This window comes from Oncorhynchus tshawytscha, linkage group LG07 (assembly GCF_018296145.1).
Source record: "Oncorhynchus tshawytscha isolate Ot180627B linkage group LG07, Otsh_v2.0, whole genome shotgun sequence".
In the NCBI taxonomy this organism is placed as follows: domain Eukaryota; kingdom Metazoa; phylum Chordata; class Actinopteri; order Salmoniformes; family Salmonidae; genus Oncorhynchus; species Oncorhynchus tshawytscha.
This window is the reverse complement of record NC_056435.1, coordinates 19629472-19656448: the sequence shown is the minus strand read 5'-3', so window position 1 is coordinate 19656448 and position 26977 is coordinate 19629472. Positions and strand designations below refer to the sequence as shown.

Genomic DNA, 26977 nt, shown 5'->3' with positions numbered 1-26977 from the left:
AGCAGACAGACAGAAGAGAGGGGAGGTGACCAGTGCAAGGCTATATACCAGTGCAAGGCTATATATATACTCCAAGCTTCATCAGGCAAGCTGACAAGGCTTAAATAACAGGAGTACATCACTTAAACAAAGTGACAGCTGAGCTTTGCCTTTTGCCCCTCTAGTCCAATAAGGCAGTGACAAACTGTCAAGCACTTTTTTAGGATGATTCCGGGCTAGCAGAGGAAGAGGAAAAAATATGTCACTCCAGGCAGTACAATCCATTATTTGACCGATTCACTGAGTTTGAGTGACAAGCCTTTGCTGGATTAGGGCAAATTATTAAACCAAATATGACAGGCATTAGACAATTTGCTTTTTTAAATAATCACATTGATTTAAAAAAAATCCTCTGTGAGTATTACATCTCATTTTCACATTTTATCAGTCAGCTAAGGTTATGTGGATTTATAAAAATATGTGTGAATTGAAAAGACTTTGTTATCCTTCATACTACCAACATATTTTACATGCATGGACAACCAACTGGGGTCATTGTACAACTATTGGAAAAAGCAACAATCATAGCAAAATATCAAATTAATTATCATCAAAACATCATAAGACATTTAAACAATGTTATCTGAAAAAAGAAGACTTATTTTTGCAAAATTACAGTTAATTACAGTTAAATAAAAATGTATGTCAAACCTACAAATCCCTTTGAAAACATTTATTCTAGTGTCAATTGACTACAAAGTGTAAATATGATAATTTTGGTACCTCAGTGCATCACAACGAGTAAATTAAGGTTGGGTTTGGATTACAAATATGTCAACTATCCATGCCACCTTTTGCCCAAACACAGTATAAAGGCCAAGCTCCACATGCAAATCATCCTCTTTGAGACCGAGTGAACAGCCTTTTACGGATTTTCCAATAATTAGCATATTCAGTATCGTTTTAGTAGTGGCATAGTATTTACTAGATTCGAGTTAGATTATTATTGGAGTTAGTGTAGTAGTAGTAGTAGCAGTAGCAGTAGAATTAGTAGTAGTTGGCAGTGTTAGCATGATCAAAAATGCATATCCTTTGCAAGGACCCTACCATATGCAATAGGTGATTGGAATTTATCGGTCCCTGAGTCTGCACAAGTAACGCTAGCTTTGTTAGCTGTCTCCCAACTTCAACCTTGCGAAGATGTGCTCCATACTGCCAATGCAGTTCCCACAGTTTTGCTAGATGGTCAGATCACATCCGACGCTACCACTTCTGCAGGCTGACAACGATCATACCCGCAACCAGTGGTTGTGAGTATAGCTAGAGACTGCTGGTTATGTATCTGGGTATGTACATTTTGAAAGCAAATCATTATCACTATAATTCTAGCGAAGCAGGCTAGCTGAAGTTAGCTAGCTACCTAGTTTAACGTTAGTTGGCTACCTCAATGCATCTTAGATTTGGCTTGAAAACACAGTAAGATTTCAAAATGAGGCAAATAATTAGTATGAAAACTTTTTGTCATACGCTTCCAAGCCATAAGACTGCTGAACAACTAATCAAAATGCCACCCTGACTATTTACATTGACCCCCCTTGTTTTTACACTGCTGCTACTCGCTATTTATTATCTATGCAAAGTCACTTTACCCCTACCTACTGTACATGTACATATTACCTCGACTAACCTGTACCTCTGCACATTGACTCGGTACCAGTACCCCTTGTATATAGCCTCGTTATCGTTTTGATAATTTATTGTTATTTTATTTTATTTAGTAAATATTTTCTCAACTCTACTTCTTGAACTGCATTTTTGGTTACTTGGTTGTAAGTGTAACAGTTGTTAAAGTACCCTGTGAATTTCACAAGGTTCATATATTAATATGTCATGTTGATTTGTTATTATGCATGCCTGCATCCTGGGAGTAGGGGAGTGTGTACTTACATTTTGCCCTGCGTGCTTGTGCTCGAATCATTTGGATGCACTATGAGAGGTAGGCACTCTTTTTCTGTCATCTTCAGAAAAGTTTGATTCTTTTAAGCACAAAGTCATACACACCGTGTTTTGTTCATGAATAATGTTGTATATTCAAAGGTTACTCATAGGTGGATGGTATTGTTAAGATGCACTTGTAATTGTACTTTTTAGGATGATATCAACATTCTGAATTCAACATGTGGTTATTAGCTAGCTAAGGTATTAGCAGGCTATTGTATGTGTGAACGATGGCTAGCTCCTCGAATGATCCCAGTCCCTCCTATTGTGCATCTGTTGTAGAAAGAGGCGACGATTCGTGGAACATATGTGCTCTACAAATGTTTGATTTCCTTTTAGATGCAGGTAAGTGGTTTTATCTATGCAAACTATGTTATGTATAATAAGGAGAGGCTGTACCAATTTTTGTATTCAAAAATCATTTTGATGCATTATGAGAGAAAGAGGCGACGATTCACAGAACATATGTGCACTACAAATGTTTTTATTTCCTTTTGGGTGCAGATGCAGGATGCAGAGAGTGAATTCTGATTAATTAAAACTACCTGATCTCCAAAGTCCACGTCTATAGTTCCAATCAACCACACACAACACAGAGTTATAGCGGTGCAGTATAGCACCGGTTAAATAAGCATTTCACGGCAAGTTTGTTGTATTCGGCGCATGTGACAAATATAATTTGATTTGATTTGTGGCCATACCACCCTGAACTTGGATGGGAGAATACCTGGGAATACCAAAATCAAATCAAATCAAATTGTATTGGTTGCATACACATATTTAACAGATGTTATTGTGGGTCTAGTGAAAAGCTTGTGTTCCTAGCTCCAACAGTGCAGTAATATCTAACAATGCACAGAAATCCAAAAAGTAAATGAATGGAATTAAGAAATATAGAAATATTAGGACAATCAATGTCGAAGTCCAGAGTATAATATATATATATATACGTTGCCTTGATGACAGCTTTGCACACTCTTGTCATTGTAAAGACTGTCCTGTGAGGATCCAGATGGGTCAGATCAGACCCTCTCTCACCCACAGAGGTTGGGTTTGACAGTTCAAACCTTTCAGCTATCTCCCTCTCCAAATTCACACAGGAATGTGCCTTTGTTTCACAGACGTTCTCCTGCCGAAACTCTAACACGTTCTAAAGCGAATACTGTAACAATTTTTCTAACGTAGTACGTGAGGAATGGTTAGAGCCGATCTAAAGAATAATAATGTCATTTCGGTTGTTATTTTGTTATGTCATTAAAAATGTTATAAAGGAAATACTGTAACTTGAAAAATATATATACTACATGTACGACATCTCCATCCTCTACGTTGTGTATGAAATATGAAAAATGATGAAAGTGTTTTTGTTAAGAGAGGCATGTGATTTTAGATACTATAAGATACATTTCTTTCTATAACTTTGTACAAGTGAGAAGTCACTGCCCCCTGAGTGAGATTAGAGAGCATGTCAGCCTCACGAACCACCCCTTTTGAATTAACTATATAAAACTGTGTGTTAAGAATTAACATATGAGACAAGGAAGGCGTGTAGCTACAGGTCATGTGCAAAGTGGTTTGAATCATGAAATCTCAACACGAGGTAGAGACGAGAAGCTCACCTCCCGGACAATCACTGGTACGGCTGAATAGCTGTCCTTAGCAAAGTATCTAGAAAAGTGAATTGAAGTAGGACCATTCTACTACCCCATTCTCCGGCCCCTGTCTTTTCTTCACGCAAATGACAGGGATTTTATTATTTTTTATTTATTTTACCTTTGCTTAACTAGGCAAAATAAGAACAAATTCTTATTTTCAATGACAGCCTAGGAACAGTGGGTTTACTGCCTTGTACCGGGGCAGAATGACAGATTTTTACCTTGTCAGCTCGGGGATTTGATCTTGCAACCTTTCGATTACTAGTCCAACGCTCTAATCACTAGGCTAACTGCCACCGATTTGGACCACGTCTCGGAGAAACAGTATATCCTTTGCGTCGGATTCATTAAAGAAAAAATCTTCAAGTTTGAGGTGAGTAATCGCTGTTCTGATATCTAGAAGCTATTTTGGGGCATAAGAGACCATAGCAGCAACATTATGTACAAAATAAGTTACAAACAGTGGCATGTAAATAAATCTTGGTGGAGCAAACAAAATAGAAAACATGCCAGCAAAGCCAATACACAACACTAAACAATTAATGAATTGCACTATAATGGTGATAAATGGTGCCCACAAACTGCACATACATAAAGCCTACAAAAAGCTATCCCAACAGCAAAGTCCCAACAGCAGTACCGACACCTTACCACTGCTATCTGGCTATCAGCGGTGCCTTGTCTGGCAGCGAAACAGTTCATTCAGCCTCATTTACTGCCTTAAAAAAACATAGCTGATATGGCTGACTTGATTTAACAAATGTGGTTTCTACTGTAAATTAGATGTACAAACTATAGCATAAGGGGACGACGAGCGGATCATACAAGTATATACGTTTAGCATCTCCTGGTCTTCCTGCGCATAGCCTACAAGACACTGATGCTAACCTTTGTAATATCTACATTTTAAAAAGTCTAATAAATCCATTTAATATAGCCTACACTATCACAATAAACCAATTATTTATTTTTAGATAGGTCTAAAGAAGCTGTTGTATATTTCAGAAGAACAGAATAGCATACTCTGAGTTGTCCTTATGTTAGACCCTGAAATGGTTATGCCATATGGCTGTGGGCTAAACTAGTTCATTTAGCAGACAAGATTTGCTTAGAATTTTGTGGCATTATTTGTTATTATTTTATAGTATGAAGAATACCTTAAAATAGCTGAGCAGTGACGCTCCCCATCCAACCTGACAGAGCTTGAGAGGATCTGCAGAAAATAATGGTAGAAACTCCCCACATACAGGTGTGCCAAGCTTGTAGTGTAATACCCAAGAAGACTCTGAGGCCATAATCGTGCCAAAGGTGCTTCAGCAATGCACTGAGTAAAGGGTCTGAATACTTATGTAAATGTGATATTTCAGGGGATTTTTCAATACATTTGAATATCTCCACACAATACCCCATAATGACAAAGTGAAAACATGTTTTTAGAAATGTTGGAAAATGTATTGAAAATGAAATGCATGTATTGACTCAGGGGTGAGAATACTTATGTAAATGAGATATTTTTGTATCTCATTTTCAATAAATTTGCAAACTTTCTAAAAACCCATTGTTTTCTTTGTCATTATGGGGTATTGAGGGGGGGGGGAACAATTTAACCCATTTTAGAATAAGGCTGTAACGTTTCAAAACAATTGGTAAAAAGTCAAGAGGTCTGAATACTTTCCGAATGCACTGTATATTTTAGGAATGATGCAGACAATTATGTTGATAGAATCTATCTGCAATATTAAAGCTGAAAAATAAATACAAACACATCAATAAAATTAGTATTTTTATGGTTAAATTTATCTTCCTCAAACTTGAAACTCACACACCGCCTATGTATGCCAATTAGGCTCTACATCGATTGTAAAGTGGTGCTCTCACTCGCCCATGACCAGGCGTGTTCCGGATATTTGGGGATCACGAAGACTTATAACTGAGTCCTTCAACCTTTTTTCTGTCCAGGTTTGAAGTCTGAGTTGGTTCAATTTTGTAAAACATGTCATGTATGTCAACTCACTGGGAAAGCGAATCAAACAGTTCCTCTATACCTCTCTGCCCGATTCCTTCGGTGGGGGAACCATTTGAACGAGTGATAATCGATTGTGTAGGTCCGTTGCCAAAAACCAGATCAGGTAACCAGTTCTTACTAACAATAATGTGCAGTGCTACTTGATATCTAGAGGCTATCCCTCTCCGTATTATAACAGCTAAGACTGTGGTTGAAGGCACTAGCGAAGTTCTTCTCTACGTTTGGACTCCCTAAAGTAATCCAAACTGATCAGGGAACCAACTTATGGTCAAAACTGTTCTCAAATGTGTTAAAAGATGCGGTGTATTTCTCATCAGTTCTCCAGTCCGTATCATCCGGAGAGTCAACAGTCCCCCGAACGCTGGTATCAAACGCTAAAGGCAATGCTACACAAGTATTGCATGGCTATCAGTACCGATTGGGATAAGGGGGTACCCTTTGTCCTATTTGCTATCAGGGAAACAATACAAAAGTCCTTAGGGTTCAGCCCTGCGGACCTTGTTTTTGGACACACCCCACAGGGTCTGCTAAACGTTTTGAAGGAGCATATCCTATCTCCTACACCCAGTAGCACCCCTAAAAATGTGTTGTATTATGTCAGTAAGATGCGGGAGAGACTGAAGGCCGCATGTGCGTCAGCTCCAAAGTCTCTATCCTTGTTTCAAAAAACGCATGAAGATACATTATGACAAAGAGCCTGTTGGCCGTTCTTGCACCAGGGGTACACATTTTAGTTTTGTTGCCAATCCCTGGCTCACCTCTGTCGGCACATTTGTCTGGGCCATATCTTGTGGAAAAGAAACTATGTGACACCAATTATGTGATAAAGACCCCAGATGGTAGGCATTCTTTCCGTGTGTGTCATTTTACTGGCAAAACCCAGTAACAGCTCCTGGAGTTCCCTGTGCATTCTCGTTCCGAAGCCTGATGGTACGTCCCGCATCTGTACGGACTATCGTCCCGTAAATGCCGTTACAAAGTCTGATTATCTTCCTCTACATCGCTTAGATGACTGCATTGATAGAGTTGGCTCTGCTGCTTACGTAAGTAAGTTAGATTTGCTAAAAGGTTATTGGCAGGTGCCTCTGACCTCTCGAGCTTCTGATATTTCGGCTTTTGTTACGCCTGGTAACTTCATACAATACACTGTGATGCCCTTTGGAATGTGTAATGCACCTGCTACTTTTACAGCGCCTAGTTAATTTTGTGACTAGGGGGCAGTATTTTAATTTTTCGAAATATAACGTTCCCTTAGTAAACGGGATATTTTGTCAGGACAGAAATATGCATATAATTGACAGCTTAGGATAGAAAACACTCTAAAGTTTCCAAAACTGTAATAATATTGTCTGTGAGTATAACAGAACTGATATTGCAAGCTATTTCGCCTACAAAAATAATATTGTTGTAAAAAAGGAACAACTGGGAGTCTCGTGAGTGAAAACATCCGAAGCTCATCAAAGGTAAACAATTTAATTTGATTGCTTTTCTGAATTCCGTGACCAAGTTACCTGCAGCTAATTGGACAAAATGCTATGCTAGGCTATCGATAAACTTACCCAAATGCTTGTCCAGCTTTGGCTGTAAAGCAAATTTTGAAAATCTGAGATGACAGGGTGGCGAAATAGCTCCGTTTGTTCTTCACGTTTGGCTGAGAAATCGGAAATTGCGGTCACGACAACGCCGAAAAATATTCCAAATTAGCTCCATAATATCAACAGAAACATGGCAAACGTTGTATATAATCAATCCTCAATGTGTTTTTCAAATATCTATTCGATAATATATCCACCGGGACAATTGGTTTCTCAGTAGAAGCGATTGGAATAATGGCTACCTCTGTACTTTACGTGAGATTTTCTCCGGGAGCATCATGTGACCACTTGCGCAATGTAGCCCCCTACGGGTATTCTTCAACATAGATGCGTAAAACTATGTCACAATGCTGTAGACACCTTGGGGAATACGTAGAAAGCGTAGGCTGGTTCATAGCACATTCACAACTCAATGGGGACTCATTGGCACGCAGCGCTTTCAAAATATGGGGCACTTCCAGATTGGATTTTTCTCAGGCTTTCGCCTGCAACATCAGTTATGTTATACTCACAGCCAATATCTTTACAGTTTTGGAAACTTTACAGTTTTGGAAACATGTTTCTATCCAAAGCTGTCAATTATATGCATATTCTAGCATCTTGTCCTGACAAAATATCCCATTTAAAATGGGAAAGTTTTTTTCCCAAAAATGAAAATACTGCCCCTAGAGTCGCAACAGGTTAAGAAAAGGCTAAGCTGTGTCTCAATATATTTCACTTGTGATTTTCATGAATAGGAATATTTTCTAGGAATATTTATGTCCATTGCGTTATGCTAATTAGTGTCAGTCGATGATTACGCTCCCTCGTGTGGGATGGGGAGCCACTAGAGGTTTAACATTGTGTTCGCGGATGAGCCAAATTGTACTGCTTACCTTGACGATGTGGTGATTCATTCATCTACTTGGTCTGATCATCTCACCACCTTGAAAAGTGTGTTTCAGCAGTTGGAGAATGCTTCTTTAACTCTCAATTTGGCCATGTGTGAGTTTGGGAAGGCTACTGTGACTTACTTAGGGAAGCAGGTAGGACGAGGTCAAGTGCGCCCAGTCACTGGCAAAGTGGAAGTAATTGTTGCTTTTCCTGCTCCCACGACTTGCCGCCAGTTTCACAGAATCCTGGGGATGGTAGGGTACTATCATACATTCTGTAAGAATTTTTTGACGGTAGTAGCTCCCCTTACATCTCTGCTCAGTCCCAAAGTAACATTTTGTTCCCAGGGGGGAAGGGGAAGGCACCTTGGGAGTGCTTAGGCAAGAGGCCTGCGGGCATACATATACCCTTAGTATGTACTTTGTCTATGCACACTAGGTAAGACCTGGGCGGACCACCCCCTGTATTTTGGTTAGCGCGCAAGGTGGTGCTAAGAATAGGTGGGTAGGTAGGAGAGGGGGCTCTTTAACTTTAACTTTCTTTGCTTTGGTTGCGTCCAGCCCCTTTTCCCCACTTTACCGTGTGAAGGAAATACATTCCCTGTTAACGGTAAAATTCTCTGCCTCTATCATCCTTACCAGCACCTACAATCCCATACCTCTTTCACTCCACAGAGAGTTGAGTTGTAGTGGGGTGTTGCATTCCCTCCACCAAGAGGCATACGTAACACAAGTGTTGATACCACTTCTATGAGCTGTTTTGACTGCACCCTTTCAAATACAGTATGTCAGGTGATTTTGTACACAGTTATACCTTGTTATGACCAGCACATAAGGTGCTCCATCTCTCTGAAGTTGATCTGTTTATCTGGTCAATCTAATGCAGTTCCCCCTCCAACCTCTAACTTCATATTATGTCTCCAGAGAAACCTGGATTCAAATAAATACTTTTTTAGATTTGCTCTAGAATAACTACTTTTTTGTGGGAATACTCACCTACACAGCTTTCTGAGCATAGCTGAGTTCTGTATTGCAGTTTTATCAAGTATTTATACCCTTGGCAGATTTTAAAATGCACGAAAATAGGGTAATTTTGGTTTTGTACATAGCCATATGATACGTGATATAGAAAAGTACAATCTTAGGCGAGTACATGGAGAGCTATATCTCTGCTGGTGATCTGTCTATCTGTTCATAATTACTGGTACAGGTCCCCCTCCACCCTCTGGTAACTTGTTAGTATGTCTCCAGAGAAACCTAGATTCAAATAAAGGTCCTATTTAGGTGGAATTAGGTGTTTTTGGCTGGGATCCAAATTACCTCAAAGAACCTGATTTTTTTTAAAGTCCATTTTGATACAGAAAAACTAAACAATGATTTAAATGTATTGAGAACAAGTTGATTGACAAAGTCATGACATATTTGAAGAATTTCATTAACCACCCTTGGGCTATGATCAGAAATATGTCTCTAGGGTCAAAATTACCCCAGTCAGTAGAATGAGGGGTTATTCAAAATACGTTGGATAGCCAAGTCTCAATAGTTTTTCTTTTCTTTTTTTCCCCCATCAATTAACCCACCTTAAAAGGACCAAGCAGCGTGATTGGGAGGAACAGCTCTTAATGGAGAAATGGACCCGGGAGAAGGATGAATGGGTAACAACCTGGAGGAGGTTGAGAGTTGGTCGATCGAACCAGGGAGAGTGCCAGAGCCTGCATCTTTGGAACAGTGTGAGGAGGGATACAGGAGAATGGAGGAACGGCAAAGATATAAGGGTACACGGCTAGCACGGAAGCCTGAGAGGCAGCCCCAATATTTTTTTTGGGGGGGGACACACGAGGAGAGGTGCACCTCGCCCCGAGGTGCGTGTCTCCAGGCCGGTACCACCAGTGCCGGCACCACGTACCAGGCCACCAGTGCGCCTCCAGGATCCAGTACTCCCTGTTCCTGCTCCTCGCACGCCCTGAGGTGCGTGTCCCCAGCCCGGTACCTCCAGTGCCGGCACCACGCACCAGCCTATAGTGCGACTCGGCAGTCCAGTACGCCCTGTTCCTTCTCCCCGCACTCGCCCTGAGGTGCGTGTCTCCAGCCTGGTACCAGGCCACCAGTGCGTCTCCAGGGTCCAGTACTCCCTGTTCCTGCTCCTCGCAGTCGCAGTGCGCCTCGCCAGTCCAGAGCGTCCGGCAACAGTACCCAGTCCAGAGCGTCCGGCTACAGTACCCAGCCCAGAACGTCCGGCTACAGTACCCAGTCCAGAGCATCCGGCAACAGCACCCAGTCCAGAGCGTCCGGCAACAGTCTACAGACCGGAACCTCCTACGACGGGCCGCAGACCGGAACCTCCTATGACGGGCCGCAGACCGGAACCTCCTACGATGGGCCGCAGACCGGAACCTCCTACGTCGGGTCACAGTCCGGGACCTACCACGACGGGTCGCAGTCCGGAGTCTACCACAATGGGTCACAGTCCGGAACCTACCACGACGGGTCACAGTCCGGATCCGCCAGAGTCTCCCTCCAGTCTGGATCTGCCAGAGTCTCTCTCCAGTCCTGAGCCGCCAGATTCTCCCTCCTGTCCTGAGCCGCCAGAGTCTCCCTCCAGTCTGGATCTGCCAGAGTCTCTCTCCAGTCCTGAGCCGCCAGATTCTCCCTCCTGTCCTGAGCCGCCAGAGTCTTCCTCCTGTCATGAGCCTCCAGAGTCTCCCTCCTGTCCAGAGCCGTCAGCCAGCCAGGAGCCGCCAGAGCCGTCAGCCAGCCAGGAGCCGCCAGAGCCGTCAGCCAACCAGGAGCCGCCAGAGCCGTCAGTCAGCCAGGAACTGCCAGAGCCATCAGCCAACCAGGAGCTGCCAATGCCGCCTGTCACGCCGGCAATGCTGGAATCTCCCTCCTGTCCAGAGCTGCCAGAGCCGCTCCTCAGTCCAGTGACGCCCGCTACGATGATCTTCAGTCCGGCGTCCGCTGCGAGGGTCCCGCTCCAAAGGAGCCACCTAAGTGGGCCAAGACTGAGGTAGAGCGGGGTCCACGTCCTGCACCCGAACCACCGCCGTGAAAAAGGCCCACCCGGACCCTCCCCTTTATATTAGGTTTTGCGGCCGGAGTCCGCACCTTTTGTGGGAGGGGTACTGTCACACCCTGACCTGAGTATTCTTTGTTTTCTTTATTGTTTTGGTTAGGTCAGGGTGTGACATGGGTGATGTATGTGTTTTGTGTACTGTCCAGGGGTTTTGTAGGTTTATAGGGTTGTTTATCATCTATGTGTTTATATATGTCTATGGTTGCCTAGATTTGTTCTCAATTAGAGGCAGGTGTTTATTGTTGTCTCTGTTTGGGAACCACATTTAGGCAGCCATCTTCTTTGGGTATTTCGTGGGTTATTGTCTGTCTAGTTGCCTGTGTCTGCACTGTTTATATATTTATATATAGTGTCATATTTGTTGTTTTGTAAGTTTGTATTCATATCACGCTGCGCCTTGGTCTCCTCTCTACGAGGATCGTGACAAACACAGATACACTACATGCTAAACTTGAAACTGGTCAATATTAGTGCCAAATACAATTAACTACTGTAAACACCCTAGATTTTGAACCTACAAAATAATACTAAAAAAATATACCGTGACAGACTGATCAGGAGAAGGAAATGGAGGTGAATTGGACACACACTCAAAAAACACAATTAACGTAACAAGACAGGCAAAGGACTACAACTCACAACGAAATAGAAAGCAGGGAAGGCCAAAATACAACTGGAGATGTCCACTCTAAGAACTCAATGAAGTAAAAGCCCTTGCCCAGAGAAGAGTGTGGTGAAGAGCTATGGCGAACGCCCTAAACTCCAAAATAAACCAAAGGGACTAAGTCAAGTTAGTCAGTGACAGACGTCTGAGTGTAATAATGAGTGCACTTTAACATGTCTCTTTCTTGAGATAAAATCATCTGCTGAGGTTCGAAGAGATCCACACTCCACACACAAGCACATACACTTCCAGCATATCATAACCCAGACACATCCACTGAACTTCGGGGGGAATTGAAACCGCACATCAAGCATCAGGCAAGCGTATGAAATAAAGGTGATAGAAATGAAAGAAAGGCCAGGAGCTGATAAAAACATGCAAAATAGAGGTTTATAATAATAGAGCTTGCCTATATCTTTGAGTTATTAGTACTCTTGTTCAATTTCTATGACATGTACGTGAAAAGGGAGAGGGTACAGAGAGAAAGAGTACATCTGGAACAATCTAGGATTTGAGGGTCTAAAAGCATCTCTTAGATGATCCTGAGATAGAGCTCCTGATATGGCCTGTGTAAGAATCCCTGTGAAATTAACTTCTTAAATAGGGATTGGAGAGAATTGAGGAGGAGCGGAAGAGGAGGAAACAAGGATCGACTAACTTCAATCGAGAGGCAAGTAGCCGTGGCACTACTGTAACGTATATAGAGTAACGTTGTAGTCGTGGCACTACTGTAACGTATATAGAGTAACGTTGTAGTCGTGTCACTACTGTAACGTATACATAGTAACGGTGTAGTCGTTGCACTACTGTAACGTATATAGAGTAACGTTGTAGTCGTGTCACTACTGTAATGTATATAGAGTGATGTTGTACTCGTGGTACTACTGTAATGTATATAGAGTAAGGTTGTAGTCAAGGCACTACTGTTATGTATATAGAGTAACGCTGTAGTCGTGGCACTACTGTAATGTATATAGAGTAATGTGGTAGTCGTGGTACTACTGTAATGTATACTGTAATGTATATAGAATAATGTTGTAGTCGTGGTACTACTGTAATGTACATAGAGTAATGTTGTAGTCGTGGCACTACTGTAACGTATACATAGTAACGGTGTAGTCGTTGCACTACTGTAACGTATATAGAGTAACGGTGTAGTCGTGGCACTACTGTAATGTATATAGAGTAAAGTTGTAGTCGTGGCACTACTGTAATGTATATAGAGTAAAGTTGTAGTTGTGGCACTACTGTAATGTATATGTAGTACAGTTGTAGTCGTGGCACTACTGTAATGTATACAGAGTAACATTGTAGCCGTGGCACTACTGTAACGTATATTGAGTAACGTTGTAGTCGTGGCACTACTGTAACGTATATAGAGTAATGATGTAGCCGTGGCACTACTGTAACGTATATTGAGTAACGTTGTAGTTGTGGCACTACTGTAATGTATATAGAGTAAAGTTGTAGTCGTGGCACTACTGTAATGTATACAGAGTAAAGTTGTAGTCGTGGAACTACTGTAACGTATATTGAGTAACGTTGTAGTTGTGGCACTACTGTAATGTATATATATATATATTAAAGTTGTAGTCGTGGCACTACTGTAATGTATATAGAGTAACGTTGTAGTCGTGGCACTACTGTAATGTATATAGAGTAACGTTGTAGTCGTGGCACTACTGTAACGTATATAGAGTAATTTTGGAGTTGTGGCACTACTGTAATATGAATTGAGTAAAGTTGTAGTCGTGGTTCTACTGTAATATATATAGAAGTGACGTTGTAGTCGTGGCACTACTGTAATATGTATTGAGTAAAGTTGTAGTCGTGGCACTACTGTAATGTATATAGAGTGACGTTGTAGTCGTGGCACTACTGTAATGTATATAGAGTAAGGTGGCAGGTGTTTATGGAACACTATCATCCTCAAAAAAATAAAAGGTGCTTGTCTCTTTCTTCCGTAACTTATTCCTACCCGTATTGAATATTTAACAGAGAGATGGGGCACGTTTTCTCTTTTTACTATGACTCTCCATACACATCTACATTGATTCTGGTATCTTCTTGCTGTGTTTTTTTCCCTCTTTAATTTACAGTGGCTAATAAGTGCTCGTAAAAGTTTTTATGAACCACCTCCCTAGAAAGAGGGCTAGTTGGCCAAGGAACATGATAACTAGGGGCTTGATGAATGCAAACAAAGCATCACAGATGTCAACTGTGTTCATTGTTGATACACATGACCTCCACTTCAAAGCACCTGGCATTCCATTGAAAAAACTTGTGAAAGCCAAAAGAGAATTCCCCATTCACCACCGCTCACCTGTTTCACAACACTCTGCTTATGCATGGGCTCGACCCGAAAGGAGGTGGCCATTTGCAAAAGATTTTACCACAAGATGGTAATGAGCAAGCCTCAAGAGTATGAGCAGTAGACTTAATAAATGTAGGGACAATTTATAGTCTTTCCGATAGTAGAATGTTATTTAAGGATTGTTGTTTATCCTCTACGGGATCGCTCTCCCTATACCGGGACGGTTGAGCTAATGTGCGCTAATATGTTTAGCATGATGTTGTAAGTAACAGCAAACTTTCCAGGACATAGACATGTATTCTATGGGCATAAAGCTTACATTCTTGTTAATCGAACTGCACTGTCAAATTTACAGTAGATATTACATTGAAAAAATACCATGCTATTGTTTGAGGAGAGTGCATAACAAAAAACATATATCACGGCAACTGGTTAGATACATTCATCTCTGAAGATAGATAATGTACTTACATTCAGTAATCTTGCTCTGATTTGTCATCCTGAGGGTCCCAGAGATAAAATGCAGCATAGTTTTGTTTGATCAAATCAATTTTTATATTCAAATGTAGGAACTGGGTTCTACAGTTTGAACCCCTGCTGTCTCTGGCTCAACACCCACCCTGCCCAGCCATCTAGATGTGTGAAAGTTAGTGTATAAGCTAATGATCCATCATGTATGACAATCCTGGTAGTGTGTAAATGTAATGTTGTATTATCATATCATTTTGTAAGTTCTCTATAGTTATATACTTGAAAATGTATCAATTGACCAATTCGGCACATTTGGGCAGACTTGCAAAATATTGTCCGGTATTGCAACGCTTCACTGGATCAATCTGAAACTTTGCACACACACACACTGTTGCCATCTAGTGGCCAACATCTAAATTGCGCCTAAACTGTAATATTATTTTATGGCCTTTCTCTTGCATTTCAAAAATGATGAAATAAAAACAAAATAGAAAACGCATGTTTTATTGTTTGTATTATCTTTTACCAGATTTCATGTGTTATATTCTCCTACATTAATTTCACATCTCCAGAAAATGGAAAGTGTTTCCTTTCAAATGGTATCAAGCATATGCATATCCTTGCTGCAGGTTCTGAGCTACAGGCAGTTAGATTTGGGTTTGTCATTTTAGGCGAATTTTTAAAAAAAAGTGTCCTTTAGAGGATTTATTAATGCTGCTTTTTTAAGGCTGAGTTGCAGATGCAGGTCTCTAGTTGGGAGTTGGTACACATCTTGTGGCTAACAGCACTAGCCTGAGCTGAATACCAAGTCCCTGTGGTGCAGCTGGTGGAACCACTGTAGAAGACACAGACAGCCCCAGAGTCCTAACACGCTCACATCACCAGTCTAAACTGTGGTCTGACATGTCATGCGACTTTCCAGGAACTAACACTAAAGATAAGCATTGAAGCAAAATGTGGTACTTTTGTTCTTCTGAAATTACATGATAATTATGCCCCAAGTAAAAGACAGAATAAAAGGAACCTCCTTCTCCATCCCCCCCAAAACACTATGACTCAGAATATCTCATTAGTAAATAAATAAATAAACACGCAGACACGTTCACATAGCAAGAGACAATAATTGGGGCCTGACCCGAAAGGAACCGTATGTGACCGAAGAATTTGTAACAGGATCTTTGATAGGCTTGAAGGTGATTATCTTCAGATACAGTCAGAACTGAAACAGCCCAATAAGTAAGTGTTAAAGAGGGGGCAAGGAGAGAAGAGCACATTTAATTTTGACTCACTTAAACTACCTTTGGTGACAGGCCAAAGCATTGACATCATTACTGAGTGTGAGAGTCTGGGTTGTCTCGGACGCAGTCTGTCTGTCTGCCACGGGACAATGGGGTAAGGCACTCTGATTTTTACAGGGAGTGCTCCTTCTGATGGATGTGCTTCCCGTTTTGTGCCGAGTACAGGGGAATCAAATCTGATTGACACCCACTGTCATACGAAAAACAACTCCTGCCCTCCACTTTGGGTGAACTGTGGTTAATTCGAGGCTGCATGGCCGACGTGAGCCTTTTTACCTGTCAAGGGGAAGGCTGAATTTGGAGGCCATTTTACCAAAGTGCCACCTGCTTTGTTCCATTTCTCTCCCATCTTTCTGTGTCACTGTTCAGGTTCAGCTCTTTGCTTTGTGCCACTTTGAAAGCACCTGAACACTGCTGCGTAAACGTATAGTTTCTCTCTGTACCTCACCATGTTCAAAATTCTAGATGTTGGGCAAAAGCACACGGAAAATGTTCTTAATTTGCTCCCGTCTGGTTGGTACTACAGGAAATGGAGAAGGTGTGTTGTGTCTTAATTGTCAAGCCTTAACATCATATCCTGGGGGTCCAAATCCTGACGCAAATATGACCAGTCTGTCAATATGGCCGCCCTCCTAGCCACTACTGTGTAGGACAAGCAGCCTGTACTCAAGAAAGAAGCCTGGGGGACTTGAGAGGCCAGAGCGGGAGTTGTTTCGAGCGCAATTGGCAGTGCCAGGAGAGTTGGCGACTGTAGTTGGCACCCGCCCTGGCTGAGGAATCAGCAGACAGCTCGTCTGTATTGGGAGGAAAAGCCTCCCTCGACCCTCTTTTCTCTCACTATCTCTCTCTCTCCCTCCCTATTTCTCTTTCCAGACTTAAACTCTCCACCCTTAGGCAATGTATTTTCTTGTCTTTTATGTCGGGGGACTTGGGTGGCATCGCATAGCTTCGGAAAAAGAAAAGCCTGCTCGGGCTCATTTGATGTGCATTCTTTCTAATTGGCACAATGAAAGGATGAAAGAATGGCATCTTAGGGATGCCACCCGTGAAAGGAGACTTGATGAGCAAACTAGGGATCCAAGCAGTGTTGCCATCATGAACAACTCAAATCACATGGTTATTTCATGCTGTAGTAGCGGGTAAGGGAATATGCACAGTACCGACAGTACGTACACTATGTAGTCTAATGAAAGATGGAGAGTATAAGTGAGTAGCGGCGGTTTACAATGAGCATTTACATATGTGACAATAGCTAAATGGAAAAACCATTGGATTAAATAATAATGATAGGCTGGCATACTTTAAAGCCACGGAGAAACAGTTAAGCCGCACTTGATTTTACATTTCTGGTATCTAACCTGAATGTAATGAGGTACAATTTAAGTGAAAAGAGAAACAGATTAAGGAACGAGAGACGTGAAATAAATGCCTTATTCTTGATGGCAGGTCTAAACTACCAAGCTAAATCCATATTTTATGCAATAACTTTATCAAAAAGACTCAAAAAGACTCACTGAGCCTAAAACTCACAGATTGAATTGACTGAGATCCAATGAAATCATGAGGTCGATGTGACCACCGCTCAGGCACACTGAACCACATCATGGGAAAACTTGAGCATTGGGAAGGCGCTGCTTATACCGCCAGCCGGTGCCAAACAAAGTTACAGAGGTGGAAAATTATGGAACACCCTCTGGTTTTAACCTCTTGAGCTTATGGCTCAATACTGCCCCCGTTGGAGGAAGTGCGTGCCCATAGTAAACTGAAAATATTTTTTTCCAAAATTGCTAATATATGCATATAATAATAATAATTGAATAGAAAACACTCTAAAGTTTCTAAAACCGTTTAAATTATGTCTGTATGTAAAGCAGAACTCTCAGGGCAGCCTTTCTCCCAAACTCTCTCTTGTCAAGAGAAAAGTTGGGTCAACTTTGACGTCATCGCCCCCACCCTTCCCAGGCAGCTACCGATCTGGGAACAGTATGTATTTGTTCAGCGCGATGTCTGCTTTCAATTGGCACGTTCATTGTTTGAATTTCGCGCTCCCTCATCCTTTGGCGGGCGAAAATGCCCGGTTCACTCTCACATACATGCACTCTATTGCGCGCGGCCGATTTGGGGAACGTTCTTTTCAATAGACACCAGTTGAAGCCGGTTCGTTTGTTCGCGATGATCATTGTTTTACATGATAAAAACATCATTTTGCTCGATTCTGCACTTAGTTTGACCAGTTTAGTCAACATATAATATGTAATTTTGAAGTTTGATTGCGCAAGAGTGCGGGACCAGAAGGAGCAGAAGTTATTTTGGGTGCATTTCAGCTGAAGCTGTTAGCATATGCTAATACAAAGACGCACAACTTGAAACCAAACGATGTATTGGGTAAGTATGACTCCTTCTACGTCTTCTGATCGAAGAACATCAAAGGTAAGGGAATATTTATGTGGTTATTTTGGGTTTCTGTGGACTCCAAACGTAGAGGAGACACTGCTAATATCTGAGCGCCGACTCATAGCATAGACTAGTGAACGAATTCTGTAACGTTAAAAATAAATGTAACACAGCGGTTGTATTAAGAAGAAGTGTATCTTTGTAACTATATGTAGAACATGTATATTTAGTCATGTTTATTGCTTGTTATCTGACGTTATCTGTCCGAGCTATCATAATTTCTCCGGACATTTTGAGTAGCATTTTTGAAATGTCGTCATTGTAAACAGAGATTTATGGATATTAATGGCATATTATTGAAAAAAAAAAAAATGTACTGTGTAACATGTAATATTACTGTCATCTGATGAAGATTTTCAAAAGGTTAGTGAATTATTTATTTTTTTAATCCTACTTTTAAATTTTATATTTTCTGGGACAAAATGGCCGCCGCTTGCATTTTGTTTCGGTGGTGGTCTAATATAAATGTGTGCTATGTTTTCGCCGTAAAACATTTTAGAAATCTGACTTGCTGGGTAGATGAACAAGGTGTTTATCTTTCATTTGAGCTATTGGACTTGTGTAGGTGTGGAGGTTAAATATGTCTAAGAATATTTTTTCACATTTTGCGTTATGCTAATGAGCTTGAGCCGTAGTCACGATCCCGGATCCGGGATGGGTAGCATCAAGAGGTTAAGCAATTTCGAAAAATATATTTTATAGTCTAACCTTTTACGAATAAGAAGAGCTAGAGTGCCATACATTTGCATACTGTTTGCGATTTGGCAAACAAAGAAGAACAGGCAAATGCTAATGTACATCCTGTCACGTCTGCTCCCGCTCTACCTCCCCCTGGCGCTTGAGGGGGCCAGGCTGCCCTGCATCACGTACTCCTGCCGTCTATTACACACACCTGCATTCCCTCGTCACGCACATCAGCGATATTGGACTCACCTAGACTCAATCATCACCTGTCTATTACCTCCCCTATATTTGTCAGTTCCCCAGCTCTGTTCCCTGCTCTGTTCCCCGCTGCTGCATTGATTGTTTTTTGTCTGTGTTTACTAGTTTGCTGGCGCTGTTCCGGTCTCGTTCCATGTCCGTTCTTTATTAAATGTTTGACTCCCCGTACCTGCTTCGTCTCTCCAGCGTCATGGTCTTTCATTATTCACTAAAAGGCTGAACAAAGACATTCCATTGAAAAAGAAAATCCCATCTGTATTAGGGTTGTCACAATACCATTATCATGATACTACAATACTAAATGTGTTATGGCAAAGAGGATAACACAAAGCAGACTAAACTCTTTAGTCTTTTAAAAACCTGCTTTATGTAAATGTCTTATAGCTTGGAAAATGACTCCAAATGACAGTAAGGTTGTTTGTTCACAAAATGACTGTTTTTCTCTCAAAATTAAGTCTGCTTCATGTTTTGTTTGCTTGTCATGATACTTCTGAGTATGGTGATACTGGTAGTGTGACAACCGTAATCTGTATCTGGACAACATACAACAGCGATGGACATTGAACAGTGATGGATCTTAATTTAAAGGAGGTATGACAGCTCACCCCATTGGCTTTGCTCAGGGCTTGGAAGTAAATGCTGTAGCTCTTGGACGAAGAGAGGGGGGGGTTCCAGTAGCCGTTGTAGGTCTTGTTGTCGCCTACGGTGAAGGGCTGAACCACAGTCAGGTAGGTGGGCGGGAGCTCCGCCGCAAAGTAGTGGGGCGAATCCAAGATGGAGGCATTCTTGAAGCTGACGGGGACGGGGAAGCACTCCTGCGCGTCGGCTGCCCGCCGCACCTTCTGCTTGCGTTCCTCTTTCACCACCAACTGGTAGACACTGGGGAGGAACATAGGGCAAAGGCCAAGGGTCATCATCAGAGTTCTGACCAGTGCCTTTAGAAAGTATTCACGCCGCTTGACTTTTTCCACATTTTGTTGTGTTACAAGGTGGGATTAACATTTATTTAATTGTCATTTTTTAACAACGATCTACACAAAATTCTATGTAATGTGAAAGTGGAAGCAAAATTCTAACATTTGAAAAAATGTAAGAAAAAGAAAATAGTAACAAATCTTCATTACATAGGTATTCAACCCCCTTAGTCAATACATGTTAGAATCACCTTGGCAGTGATTACAGCTGTGAGACTTTTTGGGGAAGTCTATAAGAGCTTTGCACACCTGAATTGTACAATATTTGCACATTATTCAGCCATTTTTAAGTTATGCCGTGGATTTTCAAGACATTTCATTTACAAAACTGTAGCTACGCCACTCAGAAACATTCAATGTCGTCTTGGTATGCAACTCCAGTGTATATTTGGCATTGTGTTTCAGGTTATTGTCCTGCTGAAAGGGGAATTTCTCTCCCAGTGCCTGTTGGAAAGCAAACTGAACCAGGTTTTTTTCTGGGATTTTGCCTATGGTCTATTCCGTTTCTTTTTATCCTAAAAAAAACTAGTCCTTGCCGATGACGAGCATAGCAATATGATGCAGTCACAACCATGCTTGAAAATTTGAAGAGCGGTATTCAGTGATGTGTGGTGTTGGATTTGCCCCAAATATAACACTGTATTCAGGACATAAAGTTAATTTCCAGTTTTAATTTAGCGCCTTATTTCAAACATGATGCATTTTTTTTAAATATTTGTATTCTGTACAGGTTTCCTTCCTCTCCAGCAACTGAGTTAGGAAGGACATTTGTAGCTTTGTAGTAACTGGGTGTATTGATAGACCATCCAAAGTGTAATTAATGGTGAAAACCCTGAGTGGTTTCCTTCATCTCCGGCAACTGAGTTAGGAAGGACGCTTGTAGCTTTGTATTGACTGGGTGAATTGATACACCATCCAAAGTGTAATTAATAACTTCACCATAGCCTCATAGTGAAAACCCTGAGCGGTTTCGTTCCTCTCTGGCAACTGAGTTAGGAAGGACGCATGTAGTTTTGTAGTGATTGGGTGTATTGATACACCATCCAAAGTGTAATTAATAACTTCACCATGCTCAAACGGCTATTCAATGTCTGCTTTAAACATTTTCACCCATCTTTGTGAGGCATTGGAAAACCTCCCTGTTTTTTGTTGTTGAATCTGTGTTTGAAATCCACTGCTATATTGAGGGACCTTAGAGCTAATTGTATGTGTGGGGTACAGAGATGAGTCATTAAAAACATATTCTTAAACACTATTATTGCACACAGTGCACCATTCATCTTATCAAGGCTTGCAATAACAAAAGGCTTGAATACTTATTGACTCAAGACATTTCATCTTTTCATTTTAATTAATTTGTAAAAATGACAAAAAACATAATTCCAATTTGACATTGAAGGGTATTGTGTGTGTGTGACACAAAATCTCAATTTAATACATTTTAAATTCAGGCTGTAACACAACAAAATGTGGAAAAAGTCAAGGGTGGTGGATACTTTCTGAAGGCACTCTATGCAGCGTCTCAGAGTAGTAGTGCTGATCTAGGATCAGTTTGGTCTTTTAGAACACAATGAGTAAGATTATATGGATATGGGGTACCTGATTCTGTGTTAGCACTCCTACCCTAAGACGATTGATACATACGGCCCTTAACTCGACCCCAGGTTCCATAAGAAATGGGTTAAATATTGATTTAAAAATTAATTAATAAAAACAATTGAATTTAATAAGGAACTATCTAATGTCTGAATATATACATAGTGTTTAACATACAGAATGGGTTTGTTGTCTGTGTCGGGTCAGTTTAAAACTATATACAAAGTTTATCTGAGCAGAGAGTCTTACTGCTGCTCTCTCTTAAGCTCCAATCAACTATTCACTCCAAATTGACCACATTTCAAACGTTCATTTTGCTTTGCGATTAGTACGTTCATATCTCCAGTGTGAATTACATCACCTGCTGAATATGTGGACTTTTAACCAAAAAATATATAATGTTTGGTGACCTTTTGGAAAATAAAGGTAACTCTGTGGAAAATGATATGTTATTTATTTTAAATTTAGAATAGAAACCAACATATAAATACAGACTTGTCTGGGGGGAGCACTTCTATTGGGCAGTCATTTCTGTGAGGGACCAGTAGAGGGAAATCTACCCCTAATTAGAAGTGAGGAGCCAGAGGGAGTGGCCTTTAAACTGGCCTTTTTTGAAAGGCCCTGTCAATGGAGAGGAAGATAATGAGTGGTGGGTTTGTTTCTGCTCTGGGGTTCATGAATGGATAAGGACTTCTTTTGAGCCCTGGGGCGCTATAGTGGTTGTCCGCAATTATATCCATCTATGCCAAGAACCCACTTCACAATTATATGCAATTAGGGAAATGTATGTTTCAGTGAAGGACTAGGGCAAATGATCCTAGCCTCTAATTTGGCATCTTTCATATGGGATAATTGCTGATGACCAAAGGAGCGTGGATTTTCTCTGACAGAAAATATCAATTTCAAACTAATGGCTTTCAGAGACCAAACAAGTGCATTGGAAAAAAGGCTTAGTTGCATCCGTATGTGCAGGATGGATGTAACAACAGCCCGGCTGATCTTGTCATGAGCTTTTTTGGTAAACATTTTCATTAAAGCAAAGCTTTTATGTTCTACAGGCCATTATACTTTTTAAAGCATTATCTGTACACTATGTGAAATGTAGGCTATCGTTATTTCCAAGTAATGACTTGTTTTCAACATAAAACAACGTTTATCTGCACTAACTCTATCTTGCACTGACTCTATGCACACTCAGAAGACTATATATACACTCACTCACATACTCTTATTATTATCTATCCTGATGCCTAGTCACTTTACCCTGCCTTCATGTACATATCTACCTCAAATACCTCATTATTATCTATCCTGATGCCTAGTCACTTTACCCTGCCTTCATGTACATATTTACCTCAAATACCTTATTATGATCTATCCTGATGCCTAGTCACTTTACCCTGCCTTCATGTACATATCTACCTCAAATACCTTATTATTATCTATCCGGATGCCTTGTCACTTTACCCAGCCTTTATGTACATATCTACCTCAAATACCTTATTATTATCTATCCTGATGCCTAGTCACTAACCTGCCTTCATGTACATATCTGCCTCAAATACCTCATGCCTCTGCACATTGATCTGGTATTGGTACTCCCTGTATATAGCTCCATTCTTGTGTATTTTATTCCTCTTCTGTTACTATTTTTCTTTTAAGTATAATTTTTTAACTCTGCATCATTGTGAAGAGCTCGTAAGCAAGTTAACACCCATTGAATTCGGTGTATGTGACAAATAAAATGTGATTTGAAATATGGCAATGAACCTTATGCACTTAGGGGCATATTTGAAGTGTTTTACGAAAGGATTTAGTAGTTGATGAATCAGAAATTTTATATAGCATGCATATTATATAATAGAATACTGTAAATACCCACTTGGATTTAAATTCCTATTTAGCAATTTCACAAGTGTATTATTCCCTTCAGATATTTCAATTCTATAATTCTACACAAGGCCTGGAAATATTGTTAGCCCAATAGCAAGTACATAAGCATTTTCTTTCTGACCAAATGTTAGCCCGTAAGGGCAATTGAGGGATTCGGTTAACACTGGGAAATAGTTTCCTTCTGAGTTGTTAGGTTGAGCATAAAATGTCCTATTTCAATATGCACACACTAACCATATTTTCATGAATGTCAACAAACTGCTTGCGATTGATGTTCCTAAAGCGGTTAAGCTGTTGTTCCAAGCCAACGGCCAGTAGTGTTGAATTGGCATAAGTGAGGATGTCGTGTCTGTTTTGTCAAGGCTATGTTTTCAAAACTGGAACTAAATGCGATGAAACTTTTAAAAGAACTGTGTTGCTCTGCCAACTACAATACAAATTGAACTTGATCCCCTTAATGCATTTTGCATACAAATTGCACTTATATGAATGACTGCTTCTAATACCTCAAAACACCCACAGGAAGAACAATAATTCCGTTTTTAATTTAGGAGATTCTGTGGACTTCGGTGAACCATTTCAAGGTCAAGATAAATATGAATTGGATTCTGTGCTTATAACTTGTCTTTTTGAGAAAGAAAGGGGTAACACTTTAGTAAAAACCTGTGCAATTAGGCCTAAGCGTTAACTGCACTGTCATGTGTTGTGTATGAACAAATTAATTTCTTAGTGTGCAGATAAGCAGTTAAAACAATCAATATATACAATTTAATATAAATTCTTTCCACACACCATTATTTTGCGAATCTGACACCTCCATAATGCCATGCTAAAAAATGTGTGAGTTAGGCTTTATGCCAGAGTTTTCACATTTGAAGCAGACTAAGATGAAGTTAACACTTCCAAAATAGAGACACTTGGACATGTAACTTTTGACAGGAAGTGATGTCATAGTGTGGTACCTGACGGGAGCTCCTCTGGACTGGGCAGGCTTCAGCAGAACTGTGATGGTGGTGTCCGTCTCGTTCAGAGGAGGCGTGTCTGTCTCGTATTCCGGCATCGATGGGGCTGGTGGGGAAAGATTCAGAGGGGATGAGATCAAGTAAGTGTTCATTGGGGCACGCCATGGAACACTTTTTAAATGTTATGCCACAAAAGACTAATATGATTGAGTCTGTTTTAGTTACTTTTGTTTCTTAATGAACAAAACCCTGTTGAATTCCTATCTTTAAAATGCACTTGGTCTCCTCACATCGTGGCAATAATGGATTTAGCCCTGTGATTGCTGAAGCTAATCCAGAACGGAGTATGGCATACAGTAACAGTAAATAGACTATGGAATTGGCCTAAGTCAATATTGTCCATAAAGACATTGCTAAAGATTGACCTTTTTAAAGATGTATCCTAACACAAGCATGTTGGTATGAAAGCCTTGCCCTATACACGTCACGATAGTGCCATCTCTTTAAAATGTCACGTCTTCATTATCTCCAAAACATTCATTGGACAACATTGATTAGATAAACCAAGTCTGGAATTAGAAATGCCAATTCGTTCAGGAATCAAAGAGAAAGGTGTTGATGCTCCAGGCCGTCAAGGCTCTAGTCTATTGGATGACTGACAACTGAGACAGGGAATGTTTACTTTCAGAGATAAGAAGACAAATCCTTCATGCTTGTGTTACACCATTTCTATCTATGAATGTCAGGAATGACATGGTTCAAATGAATGGTGCACAATGATGAACAATGTTTGATTGCTACATTCGGTGTACTGTATGTGGGGTACGTTGTCATTCCAGTGATATTTTGACTGTCAGCAACAGCATTCGCGTTCCTAGGAAACTATGCAGTTTTTTGTTTTTTTACGTGTTATTTCTTACATTAGTACCCCAGGTCATCTTAGGTTTCATTACATACAGTCGAGAAGAACTACTGAACATAAGAGCAGCGTCAACTAACCATCAGTACGACCAAGAATATGACTTTGGCGAAGCGGATCCTGTGTTCTGCCTTTCACCCAGGACAACGGAATGGATCCCAGCCGGCGACCCAAAAAAATGACTTCGTAAAAAGGGGAAACGGAGCGGTCTTCTGGTCAGACTCCGGAGACGGGCACATTGTGCACCACTCCCTAGCATTCTTCTCGCCAATGTCCAGTCTCTTTGACAACAAGGTTTATGAAATCCGAGCAAGGATAGCATTCCAGAGGGACATCAGAGACTGTAACGTTCTTTGCTTCACGGAAACATGGCTCACTGGAGAGACGCTATCGGAGTCGGTGCAGCCAACTGGTTTCTCCACGCATCACGCAGACAGAAACAAACATCTTTCTGGTAAGAAGAGGGGCAGGGGCGTATGCTTCATGGTTAACGTGGTATGATCATAACAACATACAGGTACTCAAGTCCTTCTGTTCACCTGATTTAGAATTCCTCACAATCAAATGTCGACCGCATTATCTACCAAGGGAATTCTCTTCGATTATAATCACAGCCGTATATATTCCCCCCCAAGCAGACACATCGATGGCTCTGAACGAACTTTATTTGACTCTTTGCAAACTGGAATCCATTTATTCGGAGGCTGCATTCATTGTGGCTGGGGATTTTAGCAAGGCTAATCTGAAAACAAGACTCCCTAAATTTTATCAGCATATTGATTGCGCAACCAGCGCTGGAAAAACCTTGGATCACTGCTATTCTAACTTCCGCGACGCATGTAAGACCCTGCCCCGCCCTCCTTTCGGGAAAAGCTGACCACGACTCCATTTTGTTGATCCATGCCTACAGACAGAAACTAAAACAAGAAGCTCCCGCGCTGAGGTCTGTTCAACGCTGGTCCGACCAATCTGATTCCACACTCCAAGACTGCTTCCATCACGTGGACTGGGATATGTTTCGTATTGCGTAAGACAACAACATTGACGAATACGCTGATTCGGTGAGCGAGTTCATTAGAACGTGCGTTGAAGATGTCGTTCCCATAGCAACAATTAAAACATTCCCAAACCAGAAACCGTGGATTGATGGGAGCATTCGCGTGAAACTGAAAGCCCGAACCACTGCTTTTAATCAGGGCAAGGTGACCGGAAACATGACCGAATACAAACAGTGTAACTATTCCCTCCGCAAGGCAATCAAACAAGCTAAGCGTCAGTATAGAGACAAAGTA

The 26977-nt window shown here is 41.0% G+C and overlaps 1 protein-coding gene across 1 annotated transcript in view; it reads right to left on the bottom strand.

The window, feature by feature from the left end:
- LOC112254117 (receptor-type tyrosine-protein phosphatase T) overlaps positions 1 to 26977 on the bottom strand; it is a 491368-nt gene that overhangs the window by 171730 nt on the left and 292661 nt on the right. The window contains exons 11-12 of the mRNA XM_024426355.2: positions 24767 to 24872; positions 19947 to 20220 (exon numbers count right to left, since the gene is read on the bottom strand). Of these exons, the coding sequence (XP_024282123.1) occupies positions 19947 to 20220; positions 24767 to 24872 (380 nt within the window). The remainder of the gene's footprint in view (positions 1 to 19946; positions 20221 to 24766; positions 24873 to 26977) is intronic.